Genomic DNA, 22,320 nt, shown 5'->3' on the forward strand with positions numbered 1-22,320 from the left:
CTTATATATATACAAAATTAATTAATTAAAAATAAATAAAATTCAATATAAATATATTAAGATTTTTTAATAATAATTGTACTATTATCTTTCTTTTTTTAGTTTTTAAATTATCATGACACATATTAGAAAGACAAAATATGTTAAAATGATATCTTTAAAGAAAACACCTATATATTTTAACTAAATATTTAAGATATAATTCATATAAAAATAAAATATTATTTCTATTAGTGCAAAATGTGAACTTTAATATACTACGTGTATTCGTGTAAAAATAAAATAAATAAATGATAGTGATATATTATGACTTTTTAATATTCTAATATCACTAAGTCGGTCACAGTCTGCAATTTCGATGGACATATTATGATTTTGTTATATTTAAATATCGCTAAGAATGTCACATTAAACAACTTTGATAGACATATTTTTAAGAAATATTTCAATATAAAAAAAGTTTTAATATATAGATCAATTTTTTATTATTAAAATGGTAAACTAATTTTTAAACCGCAATAAATTAATTACCAATATTGATAATATCATAATATTAGTGTTTTTAACACGGGTCTAAAATCTAGTATACTTGTCATATGAGAGATTTATTAAGTTTAAATTTAAATGACATGTCGTTCGTAAAATAAATAAATATAAATAACCAAGAAACCAAAATGATAGAGCATGAAGTCATTTATTAAATAAAAAAAAAGGACGGACATAAAAACTACACATATGAGCCATATATCAAATAAAAAGATGGAGATAAAGTACAAACAAATTTGTTGTTCATTGGCAGCCAGCTTATATTTTGCTATGAACGTCATGGGATCGAAACCCACTTGTGGTATTTATTTGGGAGGTGACGTGGCGGATGAGTTGTCAAAATTTAGAGCAAAGCGAAAGATGATATGGCGAGCTGTGAGCTATGTCACATCATCACTTTGATATAGAGAATTATATATAGATAGAGATTACTTTCTCTCTCATAAAAGTGTTAGATGCAAAATTACCACTTTACCCTTGATTAATTAACTTACATCATCAATCCCTTATCTTTTAAAATATCTCCACTATATCTTTACATCAATTACTTACACCCATCACTAATAATAGTTCGCCACCACCACCGGTTGTCGTCATGACCAAACCGTCGACGCATCGCGTGGGTACAATGCTAGTTTAAATATGTGATTTTCATGGAAGAGTTTGTGAAAAGGAAGCATGCTTTTTCCATGCTTCTAGCATCATATTGGTTTTTCCCATTAATTAAACCCCTTCTTACTTTGAGATTGACAAGAATCTATAACCATTTTCTTATTTCTTTTCTTTATTCCCCGGTTTATACATAGATTATTAAATTAACCCTTTTCTTATTTTTAGTGAATGGAAATTTAAATATTAATTGTGCATGGTATACTGTTTGAAGTGTGAACGCTTCCTAATTTAATATATTGATTAATTAGTTTTTTTCTTTTTGCAGTATATTACGAAGTATATCATATTTTATTATGAGAAATGTTAAATATAGCTCTAAGGGCTTTAGTGCATAAAGAAACTTGTAACTTCCATATTAAAAGCACGCCCCTTGATTTTCATGGTAAATGTACAAATAATTTGTGCACCTTAAACACAGCCCTAAGAGCTGTATTTAGCAAACCCCTTTTATTATAAGAGATAACCAATAAATATACTTTCATTTACAACATACGGTTGTTTTTCTAACCGTTTAACAACATATTTGTCTTGTTTGAGCAAAAAAAAAAACTCATGACCGACCATGTTTAGAAACTTATATCTATATATATAAATGTACAAATTATATATTTTTTAAAAGAATTTAGTAATAAGAGAAAAAACAATTAGGCCTCCTACTCTAAAAATATTTGGATCCGCCACTCTATGAGTATGATGTATGTATGTATGTGTATAAATATATATATGGATGTATAGGAGAGGAAGGAAGGAGATGGAAGGAACATCGAGAGGAGGTTGACAAGATTGAAGACTAACAACACGGATGGAATTGGACTTATTATTATTATTATTATTATTATTATTATTATTATTATTATTGGGTGATAAATATTTAAACCTGCGGTCATCCATTTCCTCATAACAAATCAATCCTCATAACAAATCAATCTCAAACTCGCATCAACAAATTGTTCTTCAACACCAAAACTTGACCTACTATCATTATCTCTGCTAATTGAGGAATAGTAATGGGAGAATGAGAAGATGATGATGTGAGATTGGCGGAAATTCTTATACTTATATTAATTTAAACTTACACCAATCATCTCATGTGTAACCGATTTATATTTTGTTCTAGTTCTATACCATATGAAACCAAGGACTTGATATTTTGTATTTTTTTTTTCAACCTTGACCTTCACATGAAAAGAACTGCATTTGTTCATAGTTTTCCATTTATACCAATAAGAACTAACCTTTTGAGCACCATCTTCTTTTTCACTTTAAACCCATCTAATCATACATAGCATCCAAGTCTTCTACATGAAACAAAAACATGAATCTTACATTACACTAGTTGCTAATGCCGCTCCAAACCCTATCGCCACTTCACACGAACATAGTAAATGATTAACCGTCTTATCGCCTCTTAAATTTATATCGACCCATTTATTTATGAACTTATATTAACTCGATTTATCTTCTTCTTTAACATTTAAATTTATCTTCTTTTTTAACATTTAAACCACGAAAAAGTTTAGGTATCTAAGTTATTTTTATTTCAAAAAGAAGAGAATACAAATATACCAAAATATCATTAAGTCTCAACGTTATGAACAGTACCACCGCCACATGGCACTATTCCGTTGGTTTATATTTCATCCCGCATCACTATTTGGATTTTGCCATATCAGATCCTGTTCGGGTTCTATTCTGTAGGTTTTTATTGGTTTTTTCTACAGTTTTTTTTTGTTTTGTGTTCTCAAGTGGCACTGTTCCGTTGGTTTATTGTAACACCCGTCATTTTAAAAATCCGAATTTCAAAAACTTTTGCCAAAGGGCGTTTAAAACGTAGTGGAAATAGGATCACTTAAAAACTGCCCCAACCGAAACGGTTGGTACTTTCAATAAATGGTGTTACAAAGTGCATCATCAAAATGATATCAATGAAATCCAAGTCATGACACCAACATAAATGCCAACATTACTACGTGAAACATAAGTCATAAATTAAAATAGCCAAAACATAAAGCTAAAGGAAGTCTAGGCATTCAACAATCTTGTTACGCTTCTTTATTAAGTCTACCAAGCTCACGAGCTAAACATTTCTCTAGCTCAAGTCTGCTTATCGACACAACATTTTCATAAAAGCAAGTGCTAGCTAATAAATTAGCTAAATAAGATACACACATTTAATGAAACGTTCTTCATTTTACTTTCATAAAACTACTTCGTATTTAAGATATCAAAACATGATCACATTACATATCATCCACAAACATCGTAAGATCAACCCATCCTTACCTTTTTCCTACATCCCATCACATTTCGTATCATATTAACATATACTTGCAACGCAAACATATCATCATATCATATCAACATATAGTTACAACGCATGGTATCTTGATATCCTATCATCATATACTTACAACTTAATCAACAGCTCATAGTGTTGTACATTTTAAATTTAGGGGGCTGATCGGCTTACACCCCCAACCAACATAATATAGGTATGGACCACAGTATATATGAATGTGTTGCAGACTTGCAGTATAGATCAAGACAAAGATACACACAAATGTTTATCTTTATATATCATATATATATATATGATAAATTCTCACACACATTCATTTTCTTCCTATGTCAAATTACGAATCACAATAATGCAAAGTCAATTTGCTATACACTTTCAATTTGTACAATCGATTTGCTATCGTCAATTCATCATATAACATTATTATATTCCAATAATAAATCTAAAATCATCATCAACCTTATGCAAATCCCAAACCCACCACTTACCTCATATAATGATATAATACCTTCATTGGAGATTTTTAAAAAGTACAACTATACTTTCCCTTTTGACTTTTCAAATATGAAAATATCTTTCTTTGCCAACAATATAAGAAGAATTAGTTATGCATGGAGGTATAAGGAAATCTGAGAGAGAACACTAGTATAAAATTTCATTTTATTTTTAAACTAACCTGTGAAAAATCCAAATCAGAATATGAAGGAGGGAGGATATTAAATGGAAAGAGAAAATAGAAATATGGACATGGTTAGTGAGAGAGGGAAAATGAGAAAGTGAGAGAGTGAAAATGAGAAAGTCAGGAAGATGATAGAAAAGATATAAAGAGGTAAACAAAATCCCATAATATAATATTAATTTAAATAGTTTGTGTAAAATACAAATGCGTACAAATGGACCATTCTAGATTTAAATAAGGGAAGTGTGCACAAAGCATTTTCCTAAATTTAAAAGTCTAGGTAGATTTTAGTTTATACATATATGTATAGGTCTTACATAAGTATTTGAATTTAAGTTAAACTATGATTACTTGATTGAATAAGCAGTTACTTGCATGCTCATATATATATATATACATATATATATGTAACCAAGTTTAAGGTTTTACGTAATTAAATCCCATATATATATATGTTCGAGGTCGTATATACCTATATAAATATATGTTTGAGCATGAAAAGTAAAGCTCAAACAAATAAAGGATTTAACCAAGAAAATAATCATGAACTCCTACAAAGTAGTGCAAACCTAATAAATTCTTGGCAAATCTAAGGTGTATAATGATTTTCCCATAGAGATGTATCGATCTATGGAGGATATTAAACATAATATGATGATTGATTGACAATGATGAATATATACTGTAGATATGCACAGAATGTTGTATATAAATGTGTGATGAACTGGTTATGAATAGAATATAGAATCCATCCACTCTAATGATTATGAGGCCTATTTATAGGTAGTCAAATTAGGGTAACCTCGTGATTTGGGCCTATCAGAAATGGGCCTTGGTATTAAAGTCCAACACGAGTTCAAAGAATAGAATATTCTAGAGGCTTCACTAAGATTGAAGGCTTGTTAGTCTTCTAGTGTGACAACATGGCACCTCGTCTGGGTGTTAGTCTTTCGGTCTGCCCTTAAGCCTTGACGCTTCGCTGGTGTTCCTTTCTCAACCCTTTAAGCTTTGCTGAAGGTTAGGCTAGGGCCCACTCCAAGCCTCGTGGGTCTAGCTTTAAGCTTTCTTGGCTTCCACTCTAAGGTTGGAAGTTTTTCCTTCCTTACTTATCTAGCCTTCTAACCTTGGAAGCCTTTCCTTCCTTACTTGTCTAGCCTTCTAAGCTTGGAAGCCTTTCCTTCCTTACTTGTCTAGCCTTCTAACCTTGGAAGCCTTTTCTTCCTTACTTGTCTAGCCTTCTAACCTTGGAAGCCTTTCCTTCCTTACTTGTCTAGACTTCCACTCTAAGGTTGGAAGTCTTTCTTTCCTTACTTGTCTAGCCTTCTAAGCTTGGAAGTCTTTCCTTCCTTACTTGAATCTCATTCCGTCCCTCACTTGAATCTTCAAAAAATCAAAAACATTCCGTCAAATTCCATTCCTTCAGATTCCAATTCCTTTGAAAGATTTCATTCCTTCCAAAAACATTCCGCGAACCAAACGTGCCCTTAGATTCAAACTTTCATCTATTTCTCTTACTTATATATATATATTTGTACTAATTAACTTAAACTGTCTAAGCTTCAATTCTCTTTCTTCCTTTTAAGGTTCGCTAGAGTGGGTCCCATTTCCAGCCTCTTTGTCGCTTCCTAAGCTTCGTTGGAGAGTGATATCGAGGGCCTCTTATGGGTCCCACTCCTTGCTTAAAGGTCGATGCCTTTTGCCTTTCCTTAAGGTCCGCTAGAGCTTTTCCTGGGTAAAGGTTGGCATGGGCCCCCACTCCAAGCTTCGACTCTCTCTCCTTCCAACCTTAAACTTCCCTTAAACTGGGACCCACTTCCAGGCTTTACAAGTATTGAAGCCTCGCCAGCTGAGTAGCATCGTTGAGACCCTTCCTTTCGAAACTTCGATCTAAAACTTGTTGAAGCTTCGCTAGCTTTAATTATTTGAGACTTCTAAAAGATTTTCCCAAGCAAAGGGTCGACATTCTTTTTTTTCCTAATTGTCTTTTCCTGAGCCCCTACCCATTAGACATATCTTTTCTTATTTAAGAACACTTAGCTTTATAAAGCTTGCTTTATTATATATATATATATAATTTAACGATTTCTCAATATAATTTATATATTGATATGAATCTTTGTGTTTCTTGATTCTTCTTTTGACAGTTGAAGGGAAGAGGGGAGGCAATTTTACCTTCTTTTACCTCTCTTTGTATAAGTACTTGCGTTAGTTGGATTATACGCTCATGTCCTCCAAGCTTAATAGCAAAGTATTCTTTGCGATGATATTAAACTTTGAACTATATTTTATTTTATCTTTGCCCATGTCTGGGTCTTAAAATCTTTGTTACTCCGGAGGATTGTTACTTCCTTTATCTTTTTAGATAAATAAATTTTATGTGCGCGCCGCTTCCCAATAGGAAACGCTTCTCTTATCATCCAATGAATGAATAAGACGTAAAACTGATGTGGGTGGAGTAATTTCTTCGTTATCCCTTCACCAATATCACTTCCCGATGAGAGGTGCTGACCTTGTCCAATGAACAAAAAGATGAATAAAATATCACTTCTCGATGAGAAGGATGAGAAGTGTCTACCTTTTTATCCGATGAATAAAAAAATGAATAAATTTTTATTAGTGTTCAGCCGGGCCCAGTTTTGGCTTGTTACACTTTGGGACTCACATTTTGTGAGACCCTCACTCTACTCTCATTCAATAGATGGGAAAAAATAAAAAAATTTGAGTGCTAGCTAAGCTTAGCTTAGACGTTTATTTTGTATTTCTTTATCTATCTTTTTCTTGTGAGAGGTATCTATCCTTATGGGTGAGGGAGATGAAAATTGTTTTAAATGTTAGCTATGGATTGCTTTGTAGCTTTTATCCTTTTTGAATTTTTCACTCATACATATTAGGTATGTCTTAGCGTTTAGGCACTTGGTTTGTCTTTCTTGCCTATACAAGCACTTGGCTTTTTATAATCTGTGTCAGAAGTTGGCTAGGAATTCTTTCTTCCATCTTAGCACTTAGACTTCTGGAATTTTCATTCGGATTACCCTTCTAACTTGTCTCAAAGCCAAAATACACTTACAACAATTTGTTGACCAATTATTTTGGAAAAGAAGATGATATTAATGATAAGGTTGGGATACATGATCAGACCAACAAACATAGCAATAGTTGAAGTAAAATGACATGGAAATACTTAAAAATAAAGTAATAACTCTTGACGTAGCTTAATCAAGATGCTTTAGAGAAGGGGGAAGGATGATTCTCAAAGGAGGGGGACTGGGACCCATACTAACTTAGAGTCTTGTCATTTGTCTTATTCATGGACCATGTATACATGGCCCTCAGGCTCTCCTGGATCATCATCCTCTTCTACCACCTTCCTTTGCCATGCAAAGGTCTTCTATGCCTGCTTAGCTCCCTGGACTAAGTGCTCAAGCTTCCCCTCATCCAATGCCCTCTTGATCTCCCACTTTAGTTGTCTGCATGCATTAGTATCATGTCCGTGGTCCTCATGGAATTCACAATATTGATTCATGTTCTTCTTCCCAGACTTGAAGGCCATTGGTGAGGGAGGTTTGAAAGTAGCACACACTGTCTCAGTGTTCAAAATTTCTTCCCAGCTTGGTGAACCACTCTAAGGCATAACCTTTTAAGGTGTCTGGGAATAAGTGGCATGCCACGGGCTCCACCCACTTTTCAGTTAGCACCGCCTGACCATAGATTGCGAGATTATCTTCTGGGTCCCTAGTACCATCGTAAGTGCCAAAGATAGTGGGAACCTTTTGCCCGTTTGGGAAGGCATAGTTTGCCACCCAATCACAAAACCTTGACTTTGTTGCAGACTTTGGCACTGTGGCCACCCTTGCTTGCTCATCAGCCTCTTCCCCCGCTGCAATTTTTAGCATTTTTAACAACTCTTTTGTCGGGTTGACTGGTTCAGGAGCAGGTTTGACTGGCCTTTGCTTTTTCATCTCATCCACCAACAACTTCATTATGGAAAGTGATGGGAGATGTGTCAGGTGGGGGTGTTGAAAACAAAGATACATAGGGAGATATAGAAGGTGAAGGTGTGGAGAAAAATGGTCTCACACTAACACTACCAGACCCAAGGCTAGATGCCAAGCTTACCTTGGGTGGCAACCTAGATCCACCACCAGAAACAACATTTGTTGCATTTGTTACCACCTCACTAGATCTAGAACCATAATTTGGATATTCTTCACCAAAGATATCTTGAACATTAGAGATCTCAGAAGTTTCCAAATTGATTACTGGAGATTCTTCTCCATCAACACCCTTCCCCAACCCAGAAGATATAATTTGAGAAATAGGGGTGAATTCTTCAGCCATCTAAGAAACAAACAAGAAAAAAGATGATTTTTTCTTTGTAAGAACACAAAAAAAACCATCAGTGATAAGTAAATTCACGGATGGCGCCAATGTTTGAGCATGAAAAGTAGAGCTCAATCAAATAAAGGATTTAACCAAGAAAATCATCATGAACTCCTACAAAGTAGTGCAAACCTAATAAATTCTTGGCGAATCTAAGGTGTATGATGATTTTCCCATAGAGATGTATCGATCTATGGAGGATATTAAACGTAATATGATGATTGATTGATGATGATGATGATGAATAGATACTGTAGATATGTAGAGAATGTTGTATATAAATGTGTGATGAGTTGGTTATGAATAGAATGTAGAATCCATCCACTCTGATGATAGTCAAATTAGGGTAACCTCGTGATTTGGGCCTGTAAAAAATGGGCCTTGGTATTAAAGTCCAACACGAGTTAAAAGAATAGAATATTCTAGAGGCTTCACTAAGATTGAAGGCTTGTCAGTCTTCTAGTGTGACAACATGGCACCTCGTCTAGGTGTTAGTCTTCCGGTCTTCCCTTAAGCGTTAACGCTTTGCTGGTGTTCCTTTCTCAACCCTTTAAGCTTCGCTGAAGGTTAGGCTAGGACCTACTCCAAGCCTCGTGGGTCTAGCTTTAAGCTTTCTTGGCTTCCACTCTAAGGTTGGAAGCCTTTCCTTCCTTACTTGTCTAGCCTTCTAACCTTGGAAGCTTTTCCTTCCTTACTTGTCTAGCCTTCTAAGCTTGGAAGCCTTTCCTTCCTTACTTGTCTAGCCTTCTAACCTTGGAAACCTTTCCTTCCTTACTTGTCTAGCCTTCCAACCTTGGAAGCCTTTCCTTCCTTACTTGTCTAGCCTTCCACTCTAAGGTTGAAAGTCTTTCCTTCCTTACTTGTCTAGCCTTATAAGCTTGGAAGCCTTTCCTTCCTTACTTGTCTAGCCTTCCAACCTTGGAAGCCTTTCCTTCCTTACTTGTCTAGCCTTCCACTCTAAAGTTGGAACTATGCCTTTCTTTACTTTAAAGCCACGTATATAAATTTATGGTTTTATGATCTCACGATAATCATCAATATACATGTTATATTTTGTGAACTCCCAATGTAAATTATTGTTGTTTGATATGTTGAATTATTTGGTGTTGTTATATGTTGTTTCAGTTGTTATTTATTCTTTCAGATTGACCTGATTAATCATAATTTTTGTGTTTGACATTTCTAAGATAACTAATCATCTATGGGTATTTTTTTGTACTAGAGGGCAATTGCCACTATATCTTTAAATGTCTAGAAGGTCAATTCTCTTAATGAACCTCTAGGAATAGATACCTAGATAAGTCTAAGTAAATTGTTCTAGTCGTAAATTGAAGGTTGTTACACGCTGACACTGTTCCATTCGTTCATCTTACACCTCGCATCACTATTCGAATTTTGCATATCAGATACTGTTTTTTTCTATTTGTATTTCTTGATTTTTCCGGAGTTTTTATTTCTTTTATGTTCTCAACTAATGTATTAGAAACTTTTATATATTTTCACATCACAAACTTTTGGGCATTACTCTCACATTCATTTTGAATTTTTTTACCCTTAGTTTTTTTTCTCTTTCTATATTTTTTATTTTTGACTTTATTGGGCAAACAAACCTATATGTTTCATATCGAATATTTTACGGCATGACAGTGGTATTGTTCATAAATACATATAAATTGGATATGACAAACATTGTAATAAAACATATCTATGATATAGTGTTTTTGTTGTTGTCTTTGATTCTTAAGTGATTGTTAATTTTTTTTCCTAAACTTTTTTTTAACCGAATATGAAACCACATCAACAACAAACGCAAACACGATTACTGAAATCCCGCAATGCGAGATATACATTTCCTAGTTAATCAATAAAAATAAAAGTTTTCAATGTTAAAATTTTTCATTTAAAATTAAATAAAATCTATGACCAACCCACCGTCTCACCGTCACTAACTCAACGGGCACCGCAACACGCGGGTAACATTCTAGTTAAATTACTCGTAAAATAAAAACCATGGATGTCTAAATTGTAATTCGTAAATAGTAAATAGGGTACTCCATCCTCTACAATTTATCTTTTTTTCTCGGTGCTCTGTATACGTAACGAGAATCTTCCCTCTCCCCTTTTCTCATCCTTTTCCACTCTCTCATCAATTCCTCTATTGTAAAATAATAATTAAAAAAAATTCCTCTATCTTTGTATACAACCAAGAATTTTTTTTTTTTTTTACCTTTCTCCTCGATCCTCCGTTGTTAATTCATTAGGCCCCCAATCAACACAAGTTAAAGGTTAGTGTATACATATATCATCTCCTTTAAATTATCTTATATTTGATTTCTTTCATAATAATAATAATAATGATTGTAATTTCTGCTTCTTTTTATATCTCTTATATATATATGTGTGTGTGTGCGTGCGCGCTTTTAAATTCTTTAGCATATTCTGCTTCAAGTGTTATATATATATATATGTCTGTGTGTGTTGCGATATACTTGTTTCATGAATGGAGTAATTTTTTACTGTATTACATTTGTATCTCTAGTAACTAGTAGTGAATAAATACTGACTATTTGGTTTTGAAATGGAATTGCCAACATCTGTTTCACTATCACCATTGTCACAATGATAATTCGTTCTCTGTTATAAGTATGTTCCTTTTCATATTTTCTAAGTCTAGGAAATGACCTCTTAAAACTTTTTTCCCATAGGCTGAACAGGGATCTGTATCGGTTCACGTTTTATTTACGTCCACCATCCGGTTCAATAATGTTAATCTTGAGCTAAACAACATATGAAATTGGGCTACTCTGTTGTTATTACTCTAGTTCGTTCGGGTAACTTGTTATACAAATTTTCATCACTTATGCAGTCGCTTGTGATACTATACATACGGGTTATTATCTATGGATTCAATAATTTTTTAACAACACTTCTATATCACTTCATACATTGGGAACGGAGGAAATGATGAAAATATAAAGTGATCTGTTACATACATAGAATACCAATATGTGAATGTTTGATTCGATATAATAAATTGAATTAGAGTTTGGTTGTATTGTATCCCGTAGATTATGAGTTTTAACCTTTATTTGCGTGTGCTGGTTTTAAGGTCTGGTTGATTGAATCTTGATTATGAGCCTCTCAGTTTACGCTCTTTTGTCAAACTAGAAAATAGATTTTATTTGTGTTTAGCGTCTCTGTAATCTAGTATAATTGGTTGCCTACTTTTCGAAGTAGTTGGTAGTGGTTGTGTCGGTTATGTATGTTATTGCCTATGTAACGGGCTGAGATGTGGGATTCGCTCACATCCTGTGTGCTTCAATGTGTTTTTGGCGTAATAAATTTACCAGGCTTGAAGCTTTTTACCCAAAATAAAAGCTTATGCTCTTTTGTAAGCATGTAACAATGTGTAATTTAGTCATTGTGTGTATTTGTGTTGTTCATCAAGTTTAGTGATTAATCTCTCTAAGTTGATGGATTTACAGTTTTTTGGTTTCAAAAAAGTGGAAAGGTAGGATGTAAAAGGACTTCGAATCTCATATATTTTCGTCTTAAATTCGATAGTTAAAATACCTTCAATTAAGATTCATACGTCTGTCTGTGAAATTTAAGAATTGGGATTCAAAATAAATCTTCCGACAGAATAGCTCCAAGCAATGCACCCTATTAGTAATTGTTACTATTACGACTTATAACTAACAGTTTGGACTTTGTATAGTGTTCTTCTGGAAACTGGGCGTGTCTACCTCTTAGTTGAGGAGAAATCCGTAAGTAGATCTTTAACTCGGGGAAAGCAATGGAAGATTCTTCTGGTTATGAAGATGTCTATGTTTCGATTCCTCGTGGTGGTCCACTATTCGTATCAGACATGGTTGGTCCACTCACCAGTGTTTCTAAGTTCCGGTCATGTGTCGAGGATGAACTAAAGGTAAAACGTTATTCTTAGCTGTTATAACTCATAGTTGTCATTATGCAATACCCAGTTTTGTTAATGCTTTGTTATGTGTGTATATGCATTATATTTAATAATACGTATGTGTCCAATAGGTGTCAATTCAATTTATTTAACTAGCTTGTTTTGACAAAATGATACTTTGTATATTTCAAGAGTACACCGTCATAGTAGTAGTAGTTTACAGCCTCTTGTAGAAGTAAAATTTAAACTTGGAGGGGTCCTTGTTTAGGCTTCCCATGGAGAGAAGAGCTTTTAGGTTCGATGTATGCAGCCTAGCAGGTATTCCCATGGCCGTTTCCAAGAATATTCCCTGCCATTCCAAGTTGTTTGGCCAGGTGGTTTTGAACCCTGAAACTTCTAGGTCTCTTATGACCAGACCACCTTGAAAATGGTCAGCTAGCTTGAAGTTTTTATATTTCGCATTATTGGTGGTATAAAGACATACTAATGGTGTTCATGAATGCTTAAATCCTTGGAAACTGATCTTTGGCAATTTGAAAGACAAGAGTGACACATGTAGTCTAGTTATGATGACCCTAAAATGTTTATAATGCAGAGTCATTTTAAAAATGGGACCCATTTTGGATTTGTTTCAGGTGCAGTTTTTTGACACCAATTCGTTCTGTTGCAATTTGAGGGTCAATTGTTCTTTAGGAAAATCACTGCTATGTTCTAATTGTTAGACATTACAATTAAAGCAGTAAGAATGGCCATTTCTGTGGTGATCCTATTTCATTTTTTTGGAACTTGTTTGGTTTTTGACCAACCATTATCGGTGAATGCAGGATCTTAGAAAGGAAACATGCCTGGGATTGGTTGAACAACATCATGAAATTTCGTAAGTTATTATTTTGATCGTTTCCAGGTTTGACTTAAAGTTGAATATAGTTTGCTTTCGGTTCATTTACATTATTAACTTTTTGTTCACCATATCCCTAATGTCAAAAGGAATATTCCGCCTTGAAATAAGTGTAAGTTATGTAATCACAATTGCAACCACCTCTAAGGTGGTCTAGTGGTCAAGTGACTTGATTTCCCTACAAGGGATCTCAGGTTCAAACATCGCTAGGTAACGCTTGGGGTTTTAGGTTTGAAAACGGCCACAGGATACCTCTGTTAGGTTGCATACATCTTTACTCCCTTATAAAGCAAATACCTCTTTTTATTTTAGGTAATATTCTACCTTTGAATTACCAGAATTGCCCTTGACTTTTTATGTTTTGTCCTTAATGAATTATATATACACTCTAAACCTTTATTTTAATAATTAACACTTTAAGCTCTTATCTTCTAAAAGTTTCCACTATCACAATTACATCAACATACACCACTTAACACCACCACCACCACCAATAATACCATCACCGACAGCCACCTTCCCCACCACCGCCGCCACATTGCGCGGTACCATGCTCATTTGAGTAAAAAAGACTCAACATCCCAGGGTAAACTAGTTTCATTATGTAATATAATGCTTTATTCATTGACTTGAACCAAAAAGTAAACAAAACCTGAAAATTCAATCAAATGAATACAATTCTTAGTATATTCAGATTATATGTAAAAGCATAATCCAATACGTTTTGTAATTTGGTTTTTTTTGATAATAAATGTGGTTACTAAGACTATTTAATGTGTAAAACCTTTCGAGTTTTATAAATCTTGCAAATAGGTATATAAGATGCGGGTTTCAGGCCACATATACATACACTCAATACACTCACAATATATGTATATACGAACATGTATGTAGAGAAATAAAGTGAAAAGCTTTTTCTTTCTTTCAAAAGGGACACTTCTTTCTTTAAACTATTGAGACTATATATTGTTAGGATTAAACATGCACACACACAAGTTAACAAGTACTAAAAAGAAAATTGAACTCGAGAGATTTAATGTGGTTCAATCTTACGATGTGTGAGAGTTAATCCACACCCTAGGTTTTCTTTTTATTGAGTGATAAATAAACAATGTACGAGAGAAGTTTATATAGGCTACACCATTAGGGTTTACATCCCAACTAAACTTGTTCCCCAAGTTTCTTAACATAGCTTATGTAATAAGAACCCCTCGTGTTCTTTAATGCTCCCTAGTTACTCCCGGTTTTCTTTTCGGTTAACCTGAAAACCGGTAAAAGGCTCCCATTGAACTCAACCCAGCAGCCATAACAGCTGACTCGTTCTCCGTCCCTGTCGGCTCCCACTGACTTGAATTGCGGTCACCTGGAACAGGCTGGAAACAAACACTCTTCGAATAAAACAGATGATTAACTGGAGAGACTTTAACAACTGGAACATTGGTTCTCTAAACCCACTGCGCAACACCATGCTCCTGCTGCCATGAATGCCCTTGACTGGTCTCTGAATTTTCCCTAGGTGCTCAACCTGTGTAGATCTGGATTTGCCAATTGCAAAGCAAACTTTCTTCTGCCACACAAGATTATGTGAACCTAATTTTGTTTTTCTTCTGACTTGAGATGGTCACTACCTCAGATGGTATACTGACCATATAAAGCGAACCCCGTTTCTTGTTCTAGCCACGACTAGATTCCCCTTGATAAGCTTCCACTGCCTGTTCTCGAATTTACCTCATGCCCCTGTTCATTCAACTGTCTGACAAAACTGACATAAATTAACTGCTTCAGACTCGAGTAACTCAGACATCCTTCAGAGTCCATGAACCGACTGGAGTTTTCAATTCTATGTCACCCACACCCTACACATTTGCCAGTCTTACCTTTTTAAAATCCTTAACTTTAAGATTCTACCGTGCTTCACAACGGGGTAACCTGAAATGAAACATCGAAATCGATGACCCATGAATCTACACTACTCTCTACTCTTCAAATGAGCGACTTGCCTGGGTAGTTGTCTTCTGTAGTATTTAGTTATTTCTTGTTTTCTGGACATTAGTTCTTAAATGTCCCACCTCATCTGATCATGCTTGTTAAAAGAAGCATCTCCACCCACCAAAAAAACAAAGCCACAAGCCACTGCCTTTAACGTTTTCTTTCGACTTGCTAAACGAGACGAATCCAAAGCCATCTGCTTTGACGGATCCTTACTGCCCGTTTTTCATGCAATACGCCGGACTCCTCTTATCACGAACAAACCAATCTAGGCCCGCTATAACTTGACATCAGCACACCTTGTTGATGAAGAAACTTTTGATCTTGCCTTTACTACCCCATTGATTTTTTTCTTAGTTGTAAAACACATGACAACCACCAACCTAATGAAAAGAACAAGAAGTGAGCCTCTTGCTTCTAACATGACCTGATTCAAAGCCTCCTGCTTGACGAATCGTCGAATCCTTCCCGTCCACTTCTTCTGCTCTTCTGGTTGGAATAAATTATGCCTCAAGAACAAGCCGTCTTGCTTACAAAAGAAAGAATAAAAATCGGTCGAAGGTACCTGGACACCTGCTGCTGTCGTAATAAACAGCCACAACCGGACACCTGTGTTCATCGTCATTCACTTCGTCGTCTCAAACGGTACTCTTCCGCGACAACGGCTGACTTGATCACCCTGAAATAGCCCCTGCTGTCCCAAACAGTCCTGAAACAACCCCTCCTGCGATAAATAGTCATGGAACAGCCCCTGCTGTAAACAGTCTCCGTTTTTCTGCTGTAAACACAATCTTGAAACTGCCCCTTCTGTCCCAAAACCCAGTTTTGTCTACTGCTGTGTGCCCCGTAACTAAGATGACCCTCTATGTCACCGGCTTTCATAGAAGCCTCTTTCTTCAACCTTACTAACCTGGTGATCTGTGCGTTATGAGCTTGGAAGCTGGCTTTGATACCATTTGTCAGGAATTGACACACACACACACAGGTTAACAGGTACTAAAAAGAAAATAGAACACGAGAGATTTGATTTGGTTCAGTCTCATGATTTGTGAGACCTAATCCACAGGGGCAACTGGGTTTTTCTTTTATTGAGTGATAAATAAAACATGTACAAGAGATGTGTATATATAGGTGACACCATTAGTGTTTCATCCTAACCAAACTTGTTTCCCAAGTTTCTTAAAAGGCCAGACCTAAGTGAATTATAGACCGGCTTGTTTAGCTTGACATAAAAAAGACCTGCTGCCTTACTTATCTTCTGAACTTAGTAGCGTCTTAGTGGGCTGTAGACAACATATGTCAACATATGTAGCCATTATTTGACAACGTGGAAATGCAAAAACCATTAAAGTTACTACTTTAAACTTTACTTAGTAACTGGTCAAACAATGACCTACTCCTCCATTTCCATACTAAGGATTCGGTCAATACATTGACTTTAGTACTTTTATTTACCTTATAATTAACATGCTAATACTAATAAATAAGGGCCAACCAAAATCAAGATTAAACTCAACATAAGTATCATCACCCGACGAGAGTGGGATGCTCATCAACCCCTTTACTTTGAAGTTTTTTTTGGGTAATGGGCTACCTCCATGAATCTCATATAACAACCATTAATGTTTTGTCAAGTAACATGGCTGAAATCCCACATTAATTTCTATATGTGACATGCCACATTGATAAGAGGGAAAGATGAAATTTATTTTCGATTATTCTCTTCATTGCTTGATCATGACTCAGTTATTCCTACTCTAGATTCTAGAAATGTGAGATAGAGACTTACTATAACAAGGTTAGTTAGATTTCATAACATTTATGTCTATAGGCATATAGGTTCACTTTTTTTAAGCTGTATTGGTCGGTTTCTTAGTCATCTTACTTCCAGTTATCTGCGTTTGTCTGGTTATTTGGAGTTATTATCATCCGTAATGGTAAATGTGGATTTATACAACAATAGATTTTACTCTCCTTGCACTTATTGTGTTGCCTTTTACAGGGTTGATGAACTCAAAGTTCTCAGTGAGGAGGAGTTGGTTGATATGGCGTTCCAAGCATCACTCGAGGTATGCTGCTAAATACACTATGTTAAAGTTGCATACAATATAACCCATAATGCCGTTAATTTCTTGCAGGGTGGTAACATGAGAAGAGATACGTCATCATTATCAAAAGAGTGCTCGAATGGGTAAGGAAGTTATCTCCAAAACCTTTCATAGATTCATGTAAGAGGTAGCAAAATGGGATGGCAGGATTAAAGTAGGAGTAGGAACTCAACCTTTATGGTTACTTCAGTAGTTATCTTTTTTAACAGAAATAATCAGGAGGTTATATGCATAAAAATACATTTTGGATGACTTTTGATCCCTTAAACCATATTTAATTAACTTGTTGATTTTCCCAATGTGACCCATTTGAGATAAAAAAAGTTAATTGAATTCGGCCATTCTATATGGAGGCTTTGGTGATATTGACATACTCCCTTCTATGGCAGGATCTCTTTCCTTTGAGCACAATAATTGAATACGTGTTGGTATAGACAAGTGTCTTTTATATTTAATCATAGTTGTATGTCAACCTCCTGACCTCTATAAGTTGAACCTTCAATTGTAAACGTATAAACTTATATATTAACTGACTGATTTCCCATTCCTCTCATCTTAGATATAAGCATTAGCTTTTTCTCTTGAGACTTGTCTACTATAATTTGTTGTTAACCTACCTTCCAAGTTCTATTATATGTAAAAGAATTTAATCATAAGTTTCTAAAAACTGGTAATATTCATTTTTTCTTTCCCTACTACTGAATGAAAGGCTCTCCTAAGTAATTTTTTTTTGCTCTATAATTTTAGGACTACAAATGCCAGCAAAATCACTGATGCCAGTCTCACATACTCAAAATCAGGACTAGATGAGGATTATGTGCCTTCAAATGAATTTCGCAAGGGATCCAAGAGAACCATTAATAAGGGGAAGATGAATGGAGACTCATCTAAGAAGAGCAGAAGAGCGATTAAGAAGGATATAACCCATGAAGTAAGGCATTTATTTACTCCGTCTTTTCTGTTACCTTTTGAGTTTGATGGTCATGCATGATTGCATACTTCAACCGCCATTAATTTGTTAGGAAATTTGAGCAGATTTTGACTGAATACACAGTGACACACACACAATACTGAATTAATCAACAAGAATGAAGATCACAAGAGATTTAACGTGGTATCTCACACTAAACTATGTACTAATCCACTAAACAAGGCCTCCTGCTTTTAGATATCTGCATGGTTGTAAAATCGGTCGGCGGTATATTGGCCGCTGACCACCTTCAAGCGATAAATCGATCTTGGCCGTGATATATCGGTTTCTCGGAGGATAGTATAAATTACTATTTTTTAAAAAAAGTAATTATTAAATTCAATATCCCAACAAAATAGGTTAATAACCATAATAAAAGAAAAGCTAAATCTACAACAATAATATACTTATATGACCTAACAAACCGGCCCTAAGTGATCAAAGGGGGAGGCTGCTCTAGACTAAACAATCAAGGCCTCCTGCCTCTGTAGCCTTTTAGTGGGCCGTACCCCCGTAGAGAACAATACGCTAACATAGTTGTTTTTTCTAATGGAATGGTCAAAACAGTCGGTCTACCAGGAAACTTGTTTATTAATCCTTAACTCAACTTTTAACATTTGTTTTAGAGTGGACAAAGGGATCAATATCACTTACAAGAGGGATAGTTTTGAAGCAATACAAATTTTTCTTGTATATAATTTAAAGCCATTGTGGCTATTGTGCCTGATTATATTTATATATTTTTTTCACCTATAAATTATAAAGAATCTTACCATTTATCCACCACACACATCTATTATATGGCAAATTTGAATATACAAGTACTGACTTTTTTGCTACAGTATGATTTTTCTTTTTCCATTTCTGTTGGCTGGTGCATTTCCTGATTATAATACTTCTACCATTCAAGATTTTGATCGTTTGTTTTTGATGTGTTAACCTTTATATACTACTGTATCATAAAATGGGAAATGTTTAATAGCTGTTTTATGCAGTAATTTTCTTAGTTGGATTTATTAGAATTAGGTTGCATCTCCAGTTCAATGTGTTTTACTTCTTTCTTGTTTATGTAATTGTACTTTAATTGACTATCATGCATCAAGTGATTAGGCCATTTTAGCTGGTTTTATTTCTTAACATTATTTTGAATTTTTGATTTGTCTTTAGAGGTCGTTAAACTTCAGTTGCATTTGCTTTTGTTGATTCAATTTACGTTTTCTTTCTTTTCGATAGTTTAAACTATTGTGATATTTTTTTTATGTGTTTTGATGAGTCCCATTTTCATATATTTTATTAAGAATACGTATCAGTGAGTAATGTATTTCCTACAAATTTTCAGGAAGATTATATGATAGAGGTGGAGAAAGTTGCTATGATCAAAGAGAAACAAGAAGAAGATAAATCAGCTGCAAGATTACATTCTTTTAGGTATGTTATCTCATAGTTTATACTAGTAAAAGTAATGCTTGTGTTATTTATTCATTGGTGATTCTGGAACTAGTGCATAATTTATGATTTTCTTTTAATTTTATAGTGGTGCTTCTGGCCCCGTTTCATGCGTGACTCTCTCAGAGAAGAAAGAGCGCCTGTCATCATCTAAATTTACAAGCTATTCTACCCAGGTTTGCATTTTTGTCAACTCAATTTTCCATATCTTGAACTTATTGTTATATAGGTTGACTTATTATCAACGTATTTATTACGAGTATATGTTGTCATGAAGTACATGTATTTGCCCGTTTTAAGCCTGCCAATGTGAACTAATTGAAATCTTCATATATAACATTTTTTATTCTCTTAGCAGGTAAAGTCATCAAATACTCGTGAACACATACCACTACATGGTAGTGAGATTCTTCTTTGTGTAGAGGTTTATTATATTAACCGACGAGCAACATGGGTTAAGGTAAAAATATTATTGGGAATCCAACATTTCATTTTCTTTTTGTTGATAAATTACTCTCTACAATTATATTGACTTATTTGACAACTAATTTTTATCTTGTTATTTTTTGTAGACTCAAGAAATTGTTGTTCTTGGACAACAATTATTAACTGAACTGAGAGATAAAATATATTGTTTAACAGACCAAATCATGAAGTTGGCCACAAAGGATGATCCGTCTGGATATTTCCTCATAGAAGTAATTTACTGAATCTTTTGCTGTGTGTTTCAAATATGCTTCTATATAGTTCGTCAACCATGTATTAAAAAGTTATACTTGTGTAGGATGTATTTTACAATGATTCAAGGAATGCCCGTGCTGCAGACTACAGTAAACCCATTCGTGATTGGCTTAGAGAATCCAAGGAGACTGCACTTGAAAAGTGGGAATCCATTGTATCTGGTGAACTGCAGCACAAGCAAAAGAAATTTCTAGGTAGCGGACGTGGACCAAAATTGCCTCATTTTAAAGATCGTCCAATGCAGGGAACCCATTTTTGTGACTTAAATTTCCGAGTTGGAGCAGGGTATTTGTACTGTCATCAGGTATAATTTCTATTTTATACACGTGCTTTGTTTTGGTTTAAACTTGCATTGGTTTTATTTTTGACTTACGTTTTTCAAAAGAAACCTTAAAACCCATAGGTGGCAGCTCAACCCACTTACTCATCAATGGTCGATTTGTTATGTTTTATCTCAGATGGGTCAAACAGCTTAAAAAAGGTAGAAAGGGTCAGATGGGTCTAACATGTCAAATGTGGTCCTAAGTGTGTAACTAAATGAATAGAACCTCCAAAAGCATTTTATTTTTAAAAAGTTAGATTATTACTACCACAAATTAATGTTTGTAAGGTGAAGTGGCATCAAAGGTTAAACTTTGTGTAAAGAATTTAACTATGGTGAGGTGATTTACCTTTATCCACAAAATGGTCGGGTGACTCTCCACGAAAGTACTGAACTTTTAGAAATTATTAGAATGGGCAATTTTGACGCAAGTTACCCTATTATTCAAATTTACACTAGTAAATTACCCTTTGGAGGTCAAAGGTATCCTTTCCAAAAGTTTTGAAAATAGAGTTTAGGTGAGTATGTTACTCTTTAGTGAAATTTTAGTTTATTTATTTATTTGGTATATCTTATTTGTACACTCAGCACTTGATCTGTATAAATTATCAATTTTTACCCATCACTCACCTGTTCAATTTTGCCCATTTTGCCAATTGCCACCTCAATGATCAATGAATCTGAAGAATACAAATTCGAGTAGCTGACAATCTGACATGAAATTTGTTGGTGATGTAGGGAGATTGTAAGCATGTATTGGTGATTCGAGACATGAGATTAATTCATCCGGAGGATGTACAAAATCGAGCTGCTTATCCATTGATTATGTTCCAGTCAAAATTGCGTTTCCAAAAGTGCTCGTGCTGTAAGATTTTTAGAGCAAGAAAAGTGACTGTGGATGACAAGTGGGCACCAGAGAATCCTTGCTATTTCTGCGGCATTTGCTATTTCATGCTTCATTATTCAGATAATAAACTCGTATATGATGACTTCCAGGTCTTTGATTATATTCATGATTAGTTTCAAGACAAGCTACCAGAGGAGGATTCATCTGACCATCTGGTTTTGCCTCCCAAAATATGACCACGTTAGGGCTTTCGAATTTTGGGCCATGTTTGTTCAAGCTGATGATTTATGCTACATGCACCATGAGTTCTGTGGCAAGTTTTCCCTTTTGCTATCTGAACGCAATGCTGGTGGATGGAGGTAGTTTTTCCTACAGAAACAGATGGAATAAGTTGAAAGCAAAGATGAAAAGGGTCTACTTATTTCATTCAGTTGAGGAGTACATCATAAGATGGTATACATATACACGTCTGGATGAGTTGATGTAGAACGCATCAAGTTAATCTAT

At 34.7% G+C, this 22,320-nt stretch overlaps 1 protein-coding gene across 1 annotated transcript; it reads left to right on the forward strand.

Moving 5' to 3' along the window:
* The first annotated feature begins 12,292 nt into the window (after positions 1 to 12,292).
* Positions 12,293 to 22,086, forward strand: LOC122604052 (snRNA-activating protein complex subunit-like). Its single transcript, XM_043776947.1, has 11 exons — positions 12,293 to 12,504; positions 13,317 to 13,369; positions 17,382 to 17,448; positions 17,518 to 17,570; positions 18,235 to 18,418; positions 19,797 to 19,885; positions 19,992 to 20,079; positions 20,259 to 20,363; positions 20,476 to 20,601; positions 20,688 to 20,948; positions 21,705 to 22,086. Exons 1-11 carry the CDS (start codon positions 12,373 to 12,375, stop codon positions 21,984 to 21,986), a joined length of 1,440 nt encoding a protein of 479 aa, XP_043632882.1. The 5' UTR covers positions 12,293 to 12,372; the 3' UTR covers positions 21,987 to 22,086.
* Positions 22,087 to 22,320: the final 234 nt, after the last annotated feature.

The sequence above is a fragment of the Erigeron canadensis genome, chromosome 6 (assembly GCF_010389155.1).
Source record: "Erigeron canadensis isolate Cc75 chromosome 6, C_canadensis_v1, whole genome shotgun sequence".
Taxonomy (NCBI): domain Eukaryota; kingdom Viridiplantae; phylum Streptophyta; class Magnoliopsida; order Asterales; family Asteraceae; genus Erigeron; species Erigeron canadensis.

Coding starts and splice junctions, on each gene's coding strand:
- LOC122604052 (XM_043776947.1), top strand. CDS start 12,373: ATGGAAGATTCTTCTGGTTATGAAGATGTCTATGTTTCGATTCCTCGT. Junction 20,364..20,475: donor GACGAGCAACATGGGTTAAG/GTAAAAATATTA, acceptor TATTTTTTGTAG/ACTCAAGAAATTGTTGTTCT. Junction 20,602..20,687: donor CTGGATATTTCCTCATAGAA/GTAATTTACTGA, acceptor ATACTTGTGTAG/GATGTATTTTACAATGATTC.